Source organism: Pseudophryne corroboree, chromosome 4 (assembly GCF_028390025.1).
Source record: "Pseudophryne corroboree isolate aPseCor3 chromosome 4, aPseCor3.hap2, whole genome shotgun sequence".
In the NCBI taxonomy this organism is placed as follows: Eukaryota; Metazoa; Chordata; class Amphibia; order Anura; family Myobatrachidae; genus Pseudophryne; species Pseudophryne corroboree.
Genome location: NC_086447.1, coordinates 227,791,852 through 227,808,506, shown reverse-complemented (window position 1 = coordinate 227,808,506; position 16,655 = coordinate 227,791,852). Strand labels below are relative to the sequence as shown.

The 16,655-nt window shown below is 47.8% G+C and overlaps 1 protein-coding gene across 1 annotated transcript in view; it reads right to left on the bottom strand.

Annotated features, from left to right (window-relative positions):
• Positions 1–259: 259 nt before the first annotated feature.
• Positions 260–16,655, bottom strand: part of HLTF (helicase like transcription factor) — a 479,436-nt gene continuing 463,040 nt past the window's right edge. Inside the window, exons 23-24 of the mRNA XM_063915956.1 lie at positions 2,445–2,525; positions 260–949 (exon numbers count right to left, since the gene is read on the bottom strand). Of these exons, the coding sequence (XP_063772026.1) occupies positions 797–949; positions 2,445–2,525 (234 nt within the window). The 3' untranslated portion in view covers positions 260–796. The remainder of the gene's footprint in view (positions 950–2,444; positions 2,526–16,655) is intronic.

Genomic DNA, 16,655 nt, shown 5'->3' with positions numbered 1-16,655 from the left:
TGTGACATTTAAATGTTTCCAAGGGAGTATTTTCCAGGTCTTCTGTGGCTCTCCACCACCTTGCTGATTGTCTAAACTGGAGGTCAAGTTGGTTTAACGTGACCTAGCATCATTTGGACACGTAATGCTCACTACCTTGCAAGGTGCCTGCACACCATGCAGGCCGCTCTTACTGGGATCCACTGGATGAAAATCTGTAATTCCTGCGCTCTGTTGCACACTAAGGGAGTGTTAGAAATGACACACATACACGAACATATATGGACAATGTAGGGATTTATTAAAAAAAAAAAAAAAAGAAACACCTTTCCACTGCTGACCCTTACAAGTATACAGGCATAAACCATCAATGGAAAAGAGATACAACAGAAATACATGTGAATCATGCTATCTGAACCACTATATTGCTCACTTTAGCTGACAGTTGCCACAAAGGCTCTGACTGAATTAATTCTACGATTTATAACACAAATAGATGTATCGTGTGTAACATTTTGACCTCATCAATATAAAAAGAAAAATGACAGTAAAATATAACCCCTTTGTAGCAGCAGTGCCAACTATACTACAGCTGCAACATCTGCTCAGAGAACGATGGTCGTTTCCTGGTCAGGAGGGGATTTACTCTGTACCGGAGTATCGGGCTTGAGAACTTACTTGACGGCAATGAACGCAAAGTACTGTATCAGTCCAGTTACATAGCTGTTGTACAAAATACCACTACAGCGGTTTAATACTGAATATTACACATGAACTAAAATGTTTGACGGAACAATATAAAACATGCAGCAATCTTTTAGAAATCAACAAGTGTCTTTATGTCATTGATCCGTGCTTGTTTAATTTCGTTAGAACTTGGCTTGTTTGCCCCAAACGCTCCAGCGGCGAGCTCTCGCTTATTGCTCTGAATTTTGAGCATATTTTCTTCAACTGAATCTTTCACAACAAACTGAAGAGAAATAAGAAGCTTTTTAGTTAATACTCGTATGGCCGACAGCGTGTGTTGGCTTTACTAAAGAGAAAATACATTTCCATGCTCACTGTGGTGATGGGTACAGTGCATCCTGTCGATGCTGAATTATACATTTTCTACTAATTACTTTTACGTGATACTAAAATTATTTCCCATTCGTAAGGTGTACGTTCACTGAGCCCTTCAACGTACAGTCTGGAAACAATAGCGACAAGCTCGTTTTCAATGGATGAACAGCAGTACATTAGATTTCATTTTTTGCTCTTTTGTACAATTCAGAGGGAACAATATTGGTGTCCTATAATCTGTTCATATGCATAACATAGATAAAATGTGTGTTTATGCAGAACATAAAAGACTTGGGTAGATGTACTAAGCAGCGAAGAGTGTGGAGAAGTGAGCCTGTGGAGAAGTTGCCCATGGCAACCAATCAGCTGCTCTGTATAATTTTATAATATGCTGACTGGTTGCCATAAGCAACTTCTCTACTGGCTGACATCTCCACTCTTTTCTCTGGTTAGTACATTTCCCCCATATGCAACAGAAAAGGCAGAACAATATTTCTAGGAAACAAATATTGGGGGTAATTCAATTGTTGATTTTTTATGTAATTCATCTGCTTTAAAAGGCATTTACTCAAACAAGTTCAGTAAACATGAAAACGAATAGTATGTTATTTAGCGGGAGAGTTGTGAAGAGTGTGAAGAGCAGATTGGTTGCTATGGGCCACTTCTCCAGTCTTTCACTGCTTGATACATCATGCTGAAACATGGACGTATTGTCAGGAATGAGTGGCCACGCATGCTAGAACTACTGAAACAGTTCTGTGCTTTGTATGCAGCGGGTTCAGTATGACTTACTGACAGACACAATAACGACGGTCATAATCCAGACACAACTGACCGACAGTCAAAATACCGACATTCGTTATGCCAACATGTTCAAAATGCTGACTTGAGTTTTTCTGTTTTTGTTCGGTGTCAATGTGGACATAGGTCGAAATGGACTCCGTGTAAAGTGTACCGCGTCCCCTGAGCTCGGTACACTATTATATTCCCCCCCTCCGGGTCCACTAGGATGGTAAAGTATGGACAAGTCTGTTTTTGGGCAAAAATGCCTTAAAAACGCATGTCGGCATTTTGACATATCGGCATTTCAAATTTTGGTAATCTGACTACGTTGGCATTTTGAACATGTCGGTATAATGAATGACTGTATTTTGACCATGTTGGTATTTTGACTGTCGGTCAATGGCTCTCGGGATTATGACAGCTGGTATTTGTCTGTCGGTAAATCAACTGCTACCCGTGTGCAGCATATCCATCCTCCTCTAACCCTGGGGTATGATGCCCAGTGACAACACAGGGTTTCAACCACTGGCTGTGCTCAATCCGAGGTAGTGTGAGAAATAGAAGTATTAGGTCTGAACATAAAGGTAAAAGGAATAGAGAGTTTAATGTTGTAAAATTACCTTGGTGATGATCACTTCCTTGGTCTGTCCCAGTCTATGACAGCGATCAAAGCATTGCTCTTCAGCGGCTGGATTCCAGGCCTCAATTGCGGGGAAGAACAATTAATGAATATACTGTATGACTATATGGTATGTGTAAAATGACTTTAAGGTTTATATTCACAAATCTTCTCTTAGATGTATTATATTTATAGAAGGGCTAAACTGCAGCTACATATTACTATTCAACTTTGCAAGAATGTCTAGTCTCATTAAAAAACAACCAAACAAGAACCCCAAGCATAATCTACTATTTTAATGGTTCTGAACCAGGGCTGTAACTAGGGGTGCGTGAGTGTCGCCGTTGCCCTGCGGTCCCCAAATCTGGCAGGCAGCAGTGCTGGCTGGAGCGTCCTTTGGATACTTCAGATGAGTACATCACAGTTTTTACAGCCCCCTGGAACATCCTGAGCATTGCTGTAATACCCAGTGATCGTGGCCCCGCCCCACGGCTTGATATTATGTAAGGTACTCAGGTGGGCGGGCGTGCATAGGGTATGAACCTGTAGTACTAGTACCCCAGGGTTCCTCACTGTAATATTCAGGGGTACTTGAACAGTTTTCTGTAAAGGTGAAAAGCAGACACATAAGGAAAGTAATTATCTTCATTATACATCTACTGCTTTGTAAATGGGGGTACAAATAACATAGTGACTTCCAGGGGGTACCCAGTTCCTCAAAATTGTGCCCATGTCACCTGTCACTGTTGATAATATGAAGTGGAAACAAACTTATAGGAAAAACAAGGTCACAGAATGGGGGGTGCCAGAGCACATAACAATCATCTGTCATACGCTACAACACTCACTACCATGTTTCGAGCTCTCTCAGATTGTGTTTTACATGGCCAGACAGCTGCACACAAGCAGCAGTTCGCAATGCCAAATGGCTAGAGTGGTGTGAAACATCACCTATTGGACTCTGAAGCAAAGAACTGTGCTTCACCATTTGGGAGTCTGACATATGAATCTGGGTCTAGCTGACACCAGGAGAACGCTATGTGCCAGAATGCATACTGCTAATTATACATTTTGGTGGACTAGAAATTATTATCTAGGGCTGTTTTCATAGTTTAACCTAGGACGCTTAGCTCAAACTAAAAAAAAAAAACATTATGCCACAGCATACTGTATAATAATATTAAAGAGAATTCTGTGCTTTCAACTTTGTGGAAACAGTTTTGCGAAAAGCTCCTGTTTCACCATGTCAGTGTTTCCCCATACACAAACAGAAGCCAATCAAAAATTGGCTTCTTCCAACTGGTCTATACTGATCTCTGCCCTCAACCCCACTGAATTCCACTGGGAACACATTTAGACAACCAAGTTTTATCGACCAACATCAGTGACCTACTTTGGCAAATCTCTGCTGCCATGTTGCAAAATCTAGTGTAAAGCCTATTCAGAAGAATTGGAAGTTGTTAAAACAGCAACAGCCAGTGAGTTTGGAATCAGATGTTGGTGTCCACATACTTTCTCTTTCAGCCAATAGGGGTCACTGGAAACCATGGAGTAGAGCTGGTGATGAGAAGTCTGGGCACTAGCTCAGAGTCCTCCTACCCTACACCCCACCCAGTTTTTAGTTTTTTTTAGCGCACTTAAGTGCTGGGCACGTTTTTGCCAACGTGACACTGTATTCATTTATTTCTTCTTTTTTTACTTTATTTTATTTTGGCTGATGGCGGAGCTGCTGTGCTCATTGAACTGAAGCCATGTCTAGAGAGTGTTGAGGACACAGATAAGAGGATCCTTAGGGCCTGATTCAGCACTGAACGCAGAAGTGATAAAATTGCTATTTGGCGATTTCCGCACTTCTGTGCATGCGCGCACGCTGCTGTGCACACATGCGAGGACTTACACTGCGATCGCAGTCCAAGTCCCGGCGGGGGGAACAGGGCATCGACACGCTGTTCTGGGTAGTGCGGTCCGGACAGTTTGTGGGATGGGCTGCAGCGCCTACATGACGTCACACGCAGTCGCTGCGACCCGAAACATGGCTGCCCAGCAACTGCCTTCGCAGCCAGGCTGCGTAAGCAAAGCAACCTTAAAGATGCGAGCACATCGCTGTGTAGCGATGCGCTCGTGGGGGGAGAGGACCTGGCATGCGGGACGTCTTTGTCCCACCACATGCTAGGAGACATAAGTTGTAGTGTTTTGAGTAAAATGGTATGCATCATGCCTATATTCTTTGTGTGACTGCAGCTGTATCTGTATAAGAAATGCTACGGTACTGTACAGTGTTCTCCTGGAAATCACTGTAATGTAACATTTCATATGCAGTTACAGCAGCAGTCACACACATATTGGCATGCTGTATATCATTTAGGACGCACAAGCAGCTTATGCTGATTAAGTCACATAGTGATGCACATAAGACACATTTTCCTTTAAAAAAAAAAAAAAAGAAGCCCGACGTTAGCAGAGCTGTCTGGGAGCAGTCAGCTCACAGATGCTAAGCATCTCCTACTGCATGGCGTATTGCGGCAAGATGTATCAGAACACATCCATACTTTTGGTTTGACACCAGTACTTTCCGGCTGTATCCCCACAGGCCACTGAAGAGCCCTGGGCCAATATTTACTAATATTCGTGTTTTAGCCGTTTTTAAGGGTGTTTGAACTCGAATGGTATCGGGTGCATTTTACTGCAACTTTTTGAATCCTGATACGGTCAGTTACTAAGCTGCAGAGTTTTCCACATTCGTTTTTTCCGATGTCGATGTGATTCGTAATGTCAGGCAGTGTTTTACGGGAGTGATGAGTAAAACACTGCCTGACAAAACACAAGGAATCCCAGCCGGATCTGTGAGATCCGTGCAGGGCTTCATTGTGCACCTTTAAAAAAAAAAAAAAAATGAAAGTGTTAAAAATCAAGAAAAAAATTGCGTGGGGTCCCCCCTCCTAAGAATAACCAGCCTCGGTCTCTTCGAGCCGGCCCTGGTTGCAAAAATATGTGGGGGAAAATGACAGGGGTTCCCCCATATTTTAACAACCAGCACCGGGCTCTGCGCCTGGTCCTGGTGCCAAAAATACGGGGGGACAAAAAGCGTAGGGGTCCCCCGTATTTTTGGAACCAGCACCGGGCTCCACTAGTCAGAGAGATAATGCCACAGCCGGGGGAAACTTTTATATCGGTCCCTGCGGCCCTGGCATTAATTCACTAACTAGTCACCCCTGGCCGGGGTACCCTGGAGGAGTGGGAACCCCTTAAATCAATGGGTCCCCCCCCTCCAGCCAACCAAGGGCCAGGGGTGAAGCCGAGGCTGTCCCCCCATCCAAGGGCTGCGGAAGTGGGGCTGAAAGCCTTGTGAAAAAAATAGAATATTGTTTTTTGTAGCAGTACTACATGTCCCAGCAAGCCTCCCCCGCAAGCTGGTACTTGGAGAACCACAAGTACCAGCATACGGTGGAAAAACGGGCCCGCTGGTACCTGTAGTACTATTACAAAAAAAATACCAAAATAAAAACAGAACTCACACACCTTGAAAGTAAAACTTTATTACATACATGCACACCTACATTCACACATACTTACCTATGTTCACACAAGGGTCGGTCCACTTCTCCAAGTAGAATCCATGGGTTACCTGAAAATAAAATTATACTCACAAAAATCCAGTGTAGATCGGTCCTCTTCTGAGCTTGTAATCCACGTACTTGGCAAAAAAAACAAACCGGAAACCCGAACCACGCACTGTGTAAACATGGGACCCCTTTCCCCGACTGCCGGGACCCCCCTGTGACTCCTGTCACAGAGCGTCCCTTCAGCCAATCAGGGAGCGCCACGCAACTTGGAGTCCTCCAAGTCACGAGTAGCCACAGGCACCACAATAGGTTGGTTCTGACACACGCCTAGCCGAAGCTAAGGCCAATAGCATGACCACTTTCCACGTGAGATACTTTAGCTCCACGGTCTTAAGTGGCTCAAACCAGTGAGATTTCAGGAAACTCAACACCACGTTAAGATCCCAAGGTGCCACTGGTGGCACAAAAGGGGGCTGAATATGCAGCACTCCCTTTACAAACGTCTGAACTTCAGGAAGCAAAGCCAGTTCTTTTTGAAAGAAAATGGATAGGGCCGAAATCTGGACCTTTATGGACCCTAATTTTAAGCCCATAGTCACTCCTGACTGTAGGAAGTGCAGGAACCGGCCCAGCTGGAATTCCTCTGTAGGGGCCTTCCTGGCCTCACACCAAGCAACATATTTTCGCCATATACGGTGATAATGTTTTGCGGTCACGTCCTTCCTAGCCTTTATCAGCGTAGGAATAACTTCATCCGCAATGCCTTTCTCCGCTAGGGTCCGGCGTTCAACCGCTATGCCGTCAAACGCAGCCGCGGTAAGTCTTGGAACAGACAGGGCCCCTGTTGCAACAGATCCTGTCTGAGAGGCAGAGGCCATGGGTCCTCTGTGAGCATTTCTTGCAGTTCCGGGTACCAAGTCCTTCTTGGCCAATTCGGAACAATGAGTATTGTATTCACTCCTCTTTTTCTTACGATTCTCAGCACCTTGGGTATGAGAGGAAGAGGAGGAAACACATAGACCGACTGGAACACCCACGGTGTTACTAGTGCGTCCACAGCTATCGCCTGAGGGTCTCTTGGCCTGGCGCAATACCTTTGTAGCTTTTTGTTGAGGCGGGATGCCATCATGTCCACCTGTGGCAGTTCCCATCAATTTGTAATCTGTGTGAAGACTACCTGATGAAGTCCCCACTCTCCCGGGTGGAGGTCGTGCCTGCTGAGGAAGTCTGCTTCCCAGTTGTCCACTCCCGGAATGAACACTGCTGACAGTGCTTGCACGCGATTCTCCGCCCAACGAAGAATCCTGGTGGCTTCCGCCATCGCTACCCTGCTTCTTGTGCAGCCCTGGCGGTTTACATGAGCCACTGCGGTGATGTTGTCTGACTGAATCAGCACCGGTTGGTTGCGAAGCAGAGGCTCCGCTTGACTCAGGGCATTGTATATGGCCCTTAGTTCCAGGATATTGATGTGCAGACAAGCCTCCTGACTTGACCACAGCCCTTGGAAGTTTCTTCCCTGAGTGACTGCTCCCCATCCTCGGAGGCTTGCATCCGTGGTCACCAGGACCCAGTCCTGTATGCCGAACCTGCGGCCCTCGAGAAGGTGAGCACTCTGCTGCCACCACAGAAGAGACACCCTGGCCCTGGGGGATAGGGTGATCAGCCGATGCATCTGAAGATGCGATCCGGACCACTTGTCCAACAGATCCCACTGAAAGGTCCTCGCATGGAACCTGCCGAAGGGAATGGCTTCGTATGACGCCACCATCTTTCCCAGGACTCGCGTGCAGTGATGCACCGACACCTGTTTTAGTTTGAAGAGTTCTCTGACCAGAGTCACGAGCTCCTGAGCCTTCTCCGCCGGGAGAAACACCTTTTTCTGGTCCGTGTCCAGAATCATGCCCAGGAAGGGCAGACGAGTCGTAGGGATCAGCTGCGACTTTGGAATATTCAAAATCCAGCCGTGCTGTTGCAACACTTCCTGAGAGTGTGCTACGCTGATCAGCAACTGCTCTCTGGACCTCGCCTTTATGAGGAGATCGTCCAAGTATGGGATAACTGTGACACCCTGCTTTCGAAGGAGCACCATCATTTCCGCCATTACCTTGGTAAATATTCTCGGTGCCGTGGAGAGACCAAACGGCAACGTCTGGAATTGGTAATGACAGTCCTGTACCACAAATCTGAGGTACTCCTGATGAGGTGGATAAATGGGGACATGCAGGTAAGCATCCTTTATGTCCAGAGACACCATAAAATCCCCCTCTTCCAGGCTTGCAATGACCGCTCTGAGCGATTCCATCTTGAACTTGAACCTTTTCAGGTAAATGTTCAGGGATTTTAAATTCAATATGGGTCTGACCGAACCGTCCGGTTTCAGAACCACAAACATTGTGGAATAGTAACCCCTTCCCTGTTGAGGGAGGGGAACCTGTACCACCACCTGCTGGAGATATAATTTGTGAATTGCCGCTAACACTACTTCCCTTTCTATGGGGGAAGCAGGCAGGGCTGATTTTAGGTAACGGTGAAGGGGCATCACTTCGAATTCAAGCTTGTATCCCTGAGACACAATCTGTATAGCCCAGGAATCCACCTGTGAGCGAACCCACTGGTGGTTGAATTTTCGGAGACGCGCCCCCACCGCTCCCGGCTCCACCTGTGGAGCCCCAGCGTCATGCGGTGGATTTAGTGGAAGCCGGGGAGGACTTCTGTTCCTGGGAACTAGCTGTATGGTGCAGCTTCTTTCCTCTACCCCTGGCAAGAAAGGACGCACCTCTGACTTTCTTAGGCTGTGAGGTAATATATGGCAAAAAATTTGACTTCCCAGCTGTAGCTGTGGAAACTAGGTCAGAGAGACCGTCCCCAAACAATTCCTCACCCTTGTAGAGTAAAACCTCCATGTGCTTTTTAGAGTCGGCATCGCCTGTCCATTGCCGAGTCCACAGGACCCTTCTGGCAGAAATCGACATTGCATTTATTCTAGAGCCCAGTAGGCAAATGTCCCTCTGGGCATCCCTCATATATAGGACAGCGTCTTTTATATGCCCCAGGGTCAGTAAAATAGTATCCTTGTCCAAGGTATCCAGTTCCTCAGACAGTGTATCTGTCCATGCTGCTACAGCACTACACATCCAGGCCGACGCAATTGCCAGCCGCAGTATGGTACCTGAATGTGTATAAACAGACCTCAGGATACCTTCCTGCTTCCTATCCGCAGGATCCTTTAGGGAGGCCGTATCCTGTGACGGCAGGGCCACCTTCTTAGATAAGCGTGTCAGAGCTTTGTCTACCCTAGGGGAGGATTCCCAGCGCATCCTGTCCGTTGGCGGGAAGGGGTACGCCAAAAGTAACCTTTTGGAAATCAGCACTTTCCTATCAGGAGAATCCCAAGCTTTTTCACATAACTCATTTAACTCATGTGAAGGGGGAAACGTCACCTCTTGCTTTTTCTCCCCAAACATATAAACCCTCTTGTCAGGGACAGGGTTTACCTCTGATATGTGCAATATATCCTTCATAGCTACAATCATGTAGCGGATGGCTTTAGCCATTTTAGGCTGCAATTTTGCATCATCGCCATCGACACTGGAGTCAGAATCCGTGTCGATATCTGTGTCAACAATATGGGATAGTGGGCGCTTCTGAGACCCCGACGGCCTCTGCGCTGTAGGATCAGGCATGGGCTGAGACCCAGACTGTCCCAAGGCTTCAGCTTTAGCCAACCTTTTATGCAAGGAGTTTACATTATCATTTAACACCTTCCACATATCCATCCAATCAGGTGTCGGCGCCGTCGGCGGGGACACCTCATTCATCTGCACCTGCTCTGCCTCCACATAGCCCTCCTCGTCAAACATGTCGACACAAGCGTACCGACACACCACACACACACAGGGAATGCTCTATATGAGGACAGGACCCCCACAAGGCCTTTTGGAGAGACAGAGAGAGAGTATGCCAGCACACACCCCAGCGCTATATGACCCAGGAATCACACAGTAACTTAGTGTTTACCCAGTAGCTGCTGTATATATGATTATTGCGCTAAATTTATGTGCCCCCCCCTCTCTTTTTACCCTCTTTCTACCGTGAGTCTGCAGGGGAGAGACTGGGGAGCTTCCTCTCAGCGGAGCTGTGGAGAGAAAATGGCGCTGGTGAGTGCTGAGGAAGAAGCCCCGCCCCCCTCAGCGGCGGGCTTATGTCCTGCGATTTGGTGTAAAAAAATGGCGGGGGCTCATGCATATATACAGTGCCCAGCTGTATATATGCTGCTTTTGCCAGGAGGTACTCAATTGCTGCCCAGGGCGCCCCCCCCTGCAGTGACCGGAGTGTGTGGGTTAGTGTGGGCGCAATGGGGCACAGCTGCAGTGCTGTGCGCTACCTCATGTGAAGACAGGAGTCTTCTGCCGCCGATTTTGAGGTCTTCTTGCTTCATCCGCCGGCTTCTGTCTTCTGGCTCTGCGAGGGGGACGGCGGCGCGGCTCCGGGAACGGACGACCAAGGTTAAGTTCCTGTGTTCGAACCCTCTGGAGCTAATGGTGTCCAGTAGCCTAAGAAGCGCAACCTAGCCGCAGTTAGTAGGTTTGCTTCTCTCCCCTCAGTCCCACGTAGCAGAGAGTCTGTTGCCAGCAGAAGCTCTCTGAAAATAAAAAAACCTAACTAAAATACTTTCTTAATAGCAAGCTCAGGAGAGCTCACTAAAATGCACCCAGCTCCTTCCGGGCACAGATTCTAACTGAGGTCTGGAGGAGGGGCATAGAGGGAGGAGCCAGTGCACACCAGTAGTACTAATTCTTTCTTAGAGTGCCCAGTCTCCTGCGGAGCCCGTCTATTCCCCATGGTCCTTACGGAGTCCCCAGCATCCACTAGGACGTTAGAGAAAAACAATATTCTATTTTTTTCACAAGGCTATCAGCCCCTCATCCGCAGCCCTTGGATGGGGGGGGGGGGGGGGGGGAGACAGCCTCGGGCTTCACCCCCCCTGGCCCTTGGGTGGCTGGAGCCCTTGATTTAAGGGGTTCCCACTCCTCCAGGGTACCCCGGCCAGGGGTGACTAGTTAGTGATTTAATGCCAGGGCCGCAGGGACCGATATAAGTGTCCCCCGGCTGTGGCATTATCTCTCTGACTAGTGGAGCCCGGTGCTGGTACCAAAAATACGGGGGACCCTTACGCTTTTTGTCCCCCGTATTTTTGGCACCAGGACCAGGCGCAGAGCCCGGTGCTGGTTGTTAAAATATGGGGGAACCCCTGTCATTGTTTCCCCCATATTTTTTCAACCAGGACCGGCTCAAAGAGCCCGAGGCTGGTTATGCTTAGGAGGGGGGACCCCATGCAATTTTTTTTTAAGTTTTTACATTAAACAGACCCTTTCCCATAGATAACCATGCACAGATCTCACTGATCCATGCATGGTTATCCAAACTCGACTGGAAAAAGCAGGTCTATTTTTTTGCTGCTCTTTTTAACGATTCGCAAAAAAATAAACCCGCACTTGAGCACTCAGAGACTAACACCCAAATACGAATGAATAGTGAATACCCGTGTTGTATGAAATAACAGCCGCGTTTGACCGATGGTCTATTCATTCGTATTTCTGAACTTTGTCATTCAAACCATTACGAATAGTCCAAACACTGCCGAGATTGGTGCTTCGTGAATTCCCGTGTTGGGACTTAGAAAAAAAAACACAAATCGGACAAACTCGATTTTTTTAGTAAATATTGGCCCTGGAGGGTGGTTTATATCTGAATCTACATGTATAAATACACGTTGAGTATCCCATATCCAAATATTTCGATATACGGAATATTCCGAAAGACAGAATTTTTTTGAGTGAGATAGTGAAACATTTGTTTTCTGATGGCTCAATGTACACAAACTTTGTTTAATACACAAGGTTATTAAAAATATTGTATGAAATGACCTTCAGGCTGTGTATATAAGGTGTTTATGAAACATAAAAGCCTTCTGTGCTTAGACTTGGGTCCCATCACCATGATATCTTGTTATGGTATGCAATTATTCCAAAATACGGCAAAATCCGATATCAAAAATATTTTTGGCCCCAAGCATTTTGGATATGCGATACTCAACCTGTACATCTAGCTATATATTAATATCTGTATTTATACATACTACTAGTGTTAACTGACATGTCAGACCAGGGAAGTTCCAGAGTTGTCACACACAGAAGGGTGCTTCTGAGAAGTCCTTTTCCTGTAATACTGTAAGTGGCAAGATATTTCTCTTAAGTCCTAGAGGATGCTGGGGACTCCGTAAGGACCATGGGGTATAGACGGGCTCCGCAGGAGACATGGGCACTATAAAGAACTTTAGAATGGGTGTGCACTGGCTCCTCCCTCTATGCCCCTCCTCCAGACCTCAGTTAGATCCTGTGCCCAGAGGAGACTGGGTGCATTACAGGGGAGCTCTCCTGAGTTTCTCTGAAAAAATAATTTTATTAGGTTTTTTATTTTCAGGGAGCGCTGCTGGCAACAGGCTCCCTGCATCATGGGACTGAGGAGAGAGAAGCAGACCTACTTAACTGATAGGGTCTGCTTCTTAGGCTACTGGACACCATTAGCTCCAGAAGGAGTCGGAACGCAGGTCTCCCCTTGCCGTTCGTCCCAGAGCCGCGCCGCCGTCCTCCTCACAGAGCCGGAAGACAGAAGCCGGGTGAGTATAAGAAGAAAGAAGACTTCAAAGGCGGCTGAAAACTTAAGATCTTCCCTGAGGTAAGCGCGCAGCGGTAACGCTGCGCGCCATTGCTCCCACACACTGCAGGCACTGATGGGTGTAGGGCGCATGGGGGGGGGGTGGGGGGGCGCGCCCTGGGCAGCAATATGAACCTCTAGGACTGGCAAATACATATATATAGCGCGCGGAAGCAGTAGATATAAAAATCCACCGCCAGTATTACAAAATTGAGCGGGACCGAAGCCCGCTGCTGGAGGGGGCGGAGCTTGATTCCACAGCACTAACCAGCGCCATTTTCTCCACAGCGTACTGCAGAGAAGCTGGCTCCCCGGACTCTCCCCTGCTGAACACGGTGACACAGGGCAGAAAAGAGGGGGGGGGGGGGGAGGGGTCATTTGTAAGGCGCAGTGAGTGTATTATACAGATAATTATATATAAAAGCGCTATATTATCTGAGAATTTGTTTCCAGTGTCAGTTGGCACTGGGTGTGTGCTGGCATACTCTCTCTCTGTCTCTCCAAAGGGCCTTATTGGGGAACGGTCTCCAAATAAATATATCCCTGTGTGTGTGGGGGTGTCGGTACGAGTGTGTCGACATGTCTGAAACAGAAGGCTCATCTAAGGAGGAGATGGAGCAGATGATTGTGGTGTCTCAGTCGACAACGCCGACACCTGATTGGTTGGACATGTGGAATGTTTTGAATGCAAATGTGACCTTATTACATAAGAGGATGGACATCGCAGAGTCCAGGGAAAAAGCAGGGAGTCAATCCATGGCTTTGACTATGTCACAAGGCCCTTCAGGGTCTCAAAAACGTTCTCTATCCCAAATTGCAGACACTGATACCGACACGGATTCTGACTCCAGTGTCGACTACGGTAATGCAAGGTTACACCCAAGGGTGGCCAAAAGTATTCATTATATGATTATTGCAATAAGAGGTTTTGCATATCACAGATGACCCCTCTGTCCCTGACACGAGGGTGCGCATATATAAGGAAAAGAAACCTGAGGTAACCTTTCCCCCATCTCATGAGCTGAACGAGTTATTTGAAAAAGCTTGGGAAACTCCAGACAAGAAACTGCAGATTCAAGAGGATTCTTATGGCGTATCCTTTCCCTGCACAGGACAGGGTACGATGGGAATCCTCGCCCAGGGTGGACAAGGCTTTAACGTGCTTGTCTAAGAAGGTGGCGCTACCGTCTCCAGACACGGCAGCCCTCAAGGATCCTGCTGATCGCAGACAGGAAACTACCTTAAGATCTATTTATACACATACGGGTGCTTTACTCAGACCGGCAATAGCATCGGCAGGGGTATGTAGCGCAGTTGCAGCTTGGACAGATACCTTGTCAGCTGACTTTGATACCCTAGATAGGGATATCATTTTATTGACCTTAGGTCACATTAAAGACGCAGTCTTATATATGAGAGACGCTCAAAGAGACGTTGGGCTGATAGGTTCGAGAGTCAACACCATGGCGATTTCTGCTAGACGAGCCCTGTGGACCCGCCAATGGACGGGTGATGCCGACTCTAAAAAGCATATGAAGGTTTTACCTTACAAGGGTGAAGTTTTATTTGGGGAAGGTCTCGCGGACCTGGTTTCCACGGCTACCGCGGGTAAATCTACTTTTTTGCCTTTTGTTCCCCCACAGCAAAAGAAAACTCCACAATATCAGATGCAGTCTTTTCGGTCGCATAAGTCCAGAAGAGGTCGGGGCTCATCTTTCCTCGCCAGAGGTAAGGGTAGAGGGAAAAGAACGCCTGCTTCGGCTAGTTCCCAGGAACAGAAGTCTTCCCCGGCTTCTACTAAATCCACCGCATGACGCTGCGGCTCCACTGAGGGAGCCCGCACCGGTGGGGGTACGTCTTCGACTCTTCAGCCAGGTCTGGGTTCTGTCAGACGTGGATCCTTGGGCGATGGAAATTGTATCCCAAGGCTACAAACTGGAATTCGAAGAGGTGCCCTCTCGCCGATTTTTCAAGTCGGCCTTGCCAGCTTCTCCCCCAGAGAGGGCAGTAGTGTTAGCTGCAATTCAAAAGCTGTGTCAACAGCACGTGATTATCAAGGTTCCCCATGTCCAACAGGGGAAAGGGTACTATTCAACGCTGTTCGTGGTCCCGAAGCCGGATGGCTCGGTCAGACCCATTTCAAATCTAAAATCCCTAAACCAGTACTTGAAAAAGTTCAAATTCAAGATGGAATCGCTCCGGGCGGTGATCTCCAGTCTGGAAGAGGGGGATTTTATGGTGTCAATAGACATAAAGGATGCATACCTTCATGTTCCCATATATCCTCCTCATCAGGAGTACTTGAGATTCGCTGTACAGGACTGTCATTACCAGTTTCAGACGTTGCCGTTTGGGATTTCCACGGCCCCGAGGATTTTCACCAAGGTGATGGCGGAGATGATGGTGCTCCTGCGCAGGAAGGGAGTCACAATTATCCCGTACTTGGACGATCTCCTGATAAAAGCGAGATCGAGAGATCAATTGCTGAAAAGCATGTCGCTCTCCCTGAGAGTGCTACAACAGCACGGTTGGATTCTAAATCTGCCAAAGTCACAATTGATTCCAACGACTCGACTATCATTCCTAGGCATGATTCTGGACACGGATCAGAAGAGGATTTTTCTCCCGATGGAAAAAGCCCAGGACCTCCAGAACATGGTCATAGACCTGCTAACATCGAAAAGAGTGTCTGTTCATCAATGCACGCGAGTTCTGGGGTAAATGGTGGCAGCCTACGAGGCCATCCCATTCGGCAGGTTTTCATGCGAGGACTTTTCAGTGGGACCTTCTGGACAAGTGGTCCGGGTCCCATCTACAAATACATCAGAAAATAAGCCTGTCCCCCAGGGCCAGGGTGTCTCTCCTGTAGTGGCTGCAGAGTGCTCACCTTCTAGAGGGTCGCAAGTTCGGCATTCAGGACTGGGTTCTGGTGACCACGGACGCGAGCCTCTGAGGATGGGGAGCAGTCACACAAGGAAGAAATTTTCAGGGTCTATGGTCAAGCCAGGAGGCTTGTCTACACATCAACATACTGGAATTAAGGGACATATACAACGGCCTGCGACAAGCGGAGAATCTTCTTCGCGACCTACCGGTTCTGATTCAATCAGACAACGTCACAGCCGTGGCTCATGTAAACTGCCAAGGCGGGACAAGGAGCAGAGTGGCAATGGCGGAAGCCACCAGGATTCTTCGCTGGGCAGAAAATCACGTAAGCGCTCTGTCAGCAGTCTTCATTCCGGGAGTGGATAACTGGGAAGCAGACTTCCTCAGCAGGCACGATCTCCATCCAGGAGAGTGGGGACTTCATCAAGAAGTTTTTGCTGAGATAGCAAGTCAGTGGGGAATTCCTCAAATAGACATGATGGCGTCACGCCTCAACAAGAAGCTTCGGAGGTATTGTGCCAGGTCAAGGGACCCTCAGGCAGTAGCGGTGGACACCCTTGTGACACCATGGGTGTTTCAGTCAGTCTACGTGTTCCCTCCTCTTCCTCTCATCTCAAAAATATTGAGAATCATAAGACAAAAAAGAGTGCAGACAATACTCATTGTTTCAGATGGCCTCGATGGGCCTGGTACTCAGACCTTCAGGAAATGCTCACAGAAGATCCGTGGCCTCTTCCTCTCAGGGAGGACCTGTTACAGCAGGGGCCCTGCGTGTTCCAAGACTTACCGCGGTTACGTTTGACGGCATGGCGGTTGAACACCGAATCCTAGCTAGGAAAGGTATTCCGGAAGAAGTCATCCCTACGCTGGTAAAGGCTAGGAAGGAGGTGACGGCAAAACATTATCACCGTATCTGGAGGAAGTATGTTTCTTGGTGTGAAGCCAAGAATGCTCCTACGGAGGGTTTCCATCTGGGCCGTTTTCTCCACTTTCTACAGACAGGAGTGGATATGGGCCTGAAGTTAGGCTCCATTAAGGTACAAATT